Source organism: Oncorhynchus tshawytscha, linkage group LG17 (assembly GCF_018296145.1).
Source record: "Oncorhynchus tshawytscha isolate Ot180627B linkage group LG17, Otsh_v2.0, whole genome shotgun sequence".
NCBI lineage: Eukaryota > Metazoa > Chordata > Actinopteri > Salmoniformes > Salmonidae > Oncorhynchus > Oncorhynchus tshawytscha.
The window spans coordinates 23,462,412-23,466,127 of record NC_056445.1 but is presented as its reverse complement, the minus strand read 5'-3'; the positions used below and the strand labels follow the sequence as shown (position 1 = coordinate 23,466,127).

The 3,716-nt window shown below is 42.0% G+C and overlaps 1 protein-coding gene across 1 annotated transcript in view; it reads left to right on the top strand.

The window, feature by feature from the left end:
• dcn (decorin) overlaps positions 1-3,434 on the top strand; it is a 39,191-nt gene extending 35,757 nt beyond the window's left edge. The window contains exons 7-8 of the mRNA XM_042300471.1: positions 838-976; positions 1,273-3,434. Of these exons, the coding sequence (XP_042156405.1) occupies positions 838-976; positions 1,273-1,473 (340 nt within the window). The 3' untranslated portion in view covers positions 1,474-3,434. The remainder of the gene's footprint in view (positions 1-837; positions 977-1,272) is intronic.
• Positions 3,435-3,716: the final 282 nt, after the last annotated feature.

Below are 3,716 nucleotides of genomic sequence, written 5' to 3'. Positions count from 1 at the left end.
TCTCTCTTCCTTCGTCATCACTCAGTTGTCCACTCTGCTCAACGCTGAGTGCGTTCTGCAATTGGAGTCCACTGCTGTATTTGTGGAAAGTCGCCAGGGCTTGAGAAAGAGCTATACATCAGTATCAGATCTAAACCAACCAGACAGACACACTCAGAGAACCCAACCTCTGGTTCTCTCTCACTCCTTGTGGCTGTGCCTGTCAGAGCTCTCACTCTGTCACTCTCTCTCTGTCTCTCACTCTCTGTCTCTCATTGAGACATTGGGGGCGTTGATTTATCAAGGCATTATGTGTTTGAGAGTTTTGACAAAATTGATATGAAAGCAATGTTTCTGAAAATCAACAGCTTGGTTTATATGATCACCGCTTCGAGGACAGGAAAAGACTCATGCCAAAGTAGGTAGACTAAACAACAGAAATATCCTTTCATGCAGTACAAGGCAGTTTATTTTGGAAGAGCTACAGGATTCACTGAAAATATTATTTTCCATATTCTGGATCGGCAACACGTTCGCTAGCGAGTATTTCATTTTGTCAACGAAGTTGGTCCCTTGGCAAAAGTAAAGCCTCTTTCTCATTTGCTAGTCTACATTCTGCCCATGGTTTTCATTGGCAGAAAACCAGTTTGTGTCTTTCCCATTGGATGTTTTCTTTCTCTCATTTGTTTTTATACATTCTGTACATTGGGACTTGTAGGGACAGCTCAGGGCTTCATGCCCTCTTTTATCTCTCTTCTTCTGTACCTCTGTCTCATTGGCTCGTTTACACATTGTGTCTCTTTCCCATTGGCTCTGACTCATTCTGTGTCTCTCCCCATTGGCTGGTTTGTCTCCTAGGCTGGGTCTAAGCTACAATGAGATCAGCCAGGTGGAGAACGGTTCTCTGGCCATGGTTCCTCACCTCAGAGAGCTTCACCTGGACAACAATGCCCTGACCACCGTGCCTGCAGGCCTGCCTGACCACAAGTATATCCAGGTGGGTTCCACCGGACACACAGGTGTCCCGCCACACCTGGGAGAATGGATAGAGGCTTCATGTCCATGAATGTTCCACCTAACACAGGGTTTTCTCAGGAGGGTGTAACCATTACAGATCAATCTCATGATGATGATGATGAAATAAATATTAATAAGTTGATTAACACATAAATGATTTTCTGCCATTCAACAAAAGGAATTTTGTTAGCTTCATACATTACCTTTTTATATATGCAATGTTCATTTCCAGACATCCCTCCCTCTAACCACTAATTGTGGTTGATATGTTCCTAGGTGATCTACCTCCACAGCAACAAGATAGGGGTGGTGGGCACCCAGGACTTCTGCCCACCGGGCTACAATACCAAGAAGGCCATGTACTCTGGCATCAGCCTGTTCTCCAACCCCGTCCCTTACTGGGAGGTGCAGCCCATCACCTTCCGCTGTGTGTTCGACCGCTCCGCCATCCAGCTGGGCAACTACAGGAAGAAGTAGAGAAAAAGTAGTCCACCCCCAGAGAGAGGGAGAGTGTGTGTGTGTGTGTGTGTGTGTGTGTGTGTGTGTGTGTGTGTGTGTGTGTGTGTGTGTGTGTGTGTGTGTGTGTGTGTGTGTGTGTGTGTGTGTGTGTGTGTGTGTGAACCGCAGCCCCCATCTACCCCACAACACTGATCGGCAACTTTATCCCCATTTTAAAACCATAACGAACATCCAATACAGTTTTAACAGTTACAGTACTTAATGTTTTCATGAGCAAAGACAGAACAGTGTTTCAAAACTCAGTACCAAACCTTCCATAGATGGCTTAGTAATAACTCAAACCAGCTCTGTGTCCAAACAGTTGATTTATAATAGTCCATGTGTCATTTGTACATTTCATATTCTACAACAGTAATCACTGGCATTATCCTGTAACAGGTCTTCCATACACAATAAACCGTCAACTCATGAAATACTGTAACACTACCTCATGGTAGTTATCTGTCAAAAAGCTCAACTTAAAGGGGATGTCACCCACTTTTCAACCTCATTTTCATTATCTCCATTACAATACCATTGTCTACATATGTGAAAACGTCCCATTTCTATGTTTTGTAGAAAACAAATGTGAAGTTAAAAAGATATACCCAATGACATCATCAAGAAAATACCATCCCTCTGGCTAGAAACTCGTTGCAGGTTTGGAAAATCACTGTTTTTAAAAAACGTTTACTCCTACCCTGTGATGTCACAGAGAAGCATCTTTTTAGGACCTCTCTCCTTATCTTTTTACCCACAGATCATAGACTAAACGTGTCGTTTTCACACATGTAGACACTGATATGGTGCTGGAGATAATGAATATGAGGTTGAAAAGTGGCGGAATTGCCCTTTAACAGAAGTCTGTGCAATGGTTTCGAAGTGTGTGCCCTCAGTTTGCATGACTGAAATGTTATTTTGTGTGTGAAAGAAACATTATGAAAGACAACAAAATATTTTCATTAACAACAACAAAAAATATCTATGACCACTTTGAAAATGTGTACACGATTAACCCTTTAATACCTCACACATGTCAACTGGTTGAGATTGGCTGAAAAATCTGAATTTGACCGGTGTAGACATGTTGTGTGCAACAAGCCTTTACGTGCATAAGTCTGTGACAATTACAGAAGGTAAGCTGACCTGCGGAGCGGGCAGCCAAAGGGTTAAGTCCTGTCTTAATATCATTAACACCAGCTAGGATACTAGAATGTACTAGAGTATATTACCTGTGTAGTAGCTAGCGTTCACAGTGTACCTTCACAATATGTCGTACTATTTGAAAGATTTCCGATTTTCTTTCTTTCACATTGTAGTCGATTGCCATGTCTCCTGCTTGCTTCACTGTAGATGTCAGGTTTTGTTGTTTTTACGAAATGTTCCGACAGTTTAAAGATTTCAGATTTTCCGTAAAGCATTTATTTCTTCTTCTACACATTCCATTCCCCATCTGTCATGTAACATCAGCTCATTACAACCAAGATGAAAATAGCTCTTAAAGATGTAGAATAAACAATATATACGTTCCGAAACAGAAGCCATGCCCAAAGATCTATACGCATGCTTTTCTTCTTTTGCCTTGAAGCAAGGTTGTGGGTTCTGGAATGCCATGTTAATGCCTGTTTTGTTTCTCTTCTTTTCTTCTTTGCCTTTCTTTTCTTCTTTGCCTTTCTTTTCTTCTTTTTATAAGTCTGAAGAGAATTGGAGGCTTGCAGGCGGACTGTCATGCCTTCAGTGCCCATGTTAGTGTGAATGTTTGTATGTATAGACGCTGTATATAAATGCTGTATAAGAAAAACTCTCATTGCTTAAAAGCACAAGCACTTACAGTAGTTCAGACTTAATATATCAACAATAAAGATGTTCCTCTCTTTTTTTCTGAGCAGGGGCTCTGCCTAAGGCTTCCTGAACCAAATAAAAATACCAATTAAAAAGCAGCATTTTTCTGGGGGTGTCGCCATCAGAGGTCATAACCCTTGGTTGTGTGTGTCATTGTCATAGAGTTGGAAAGAGGGCCCACCTCCTATCTTTTACATTATTGTTTCTGTGATAGCATAGGTTTTGTGGAAAGTGCGGCCTCTAACCAACTCTATGGTCGGTGTGTGGAGGGCGCTACTTGCCCTGTCGCTAGATGGAGCTGTAATATCTATGGAACAGTCAAACGAGTGTAGACTTCACAGTGATGGACAGAGTTTCCAGGTGAACAAGGTCATGAGGAG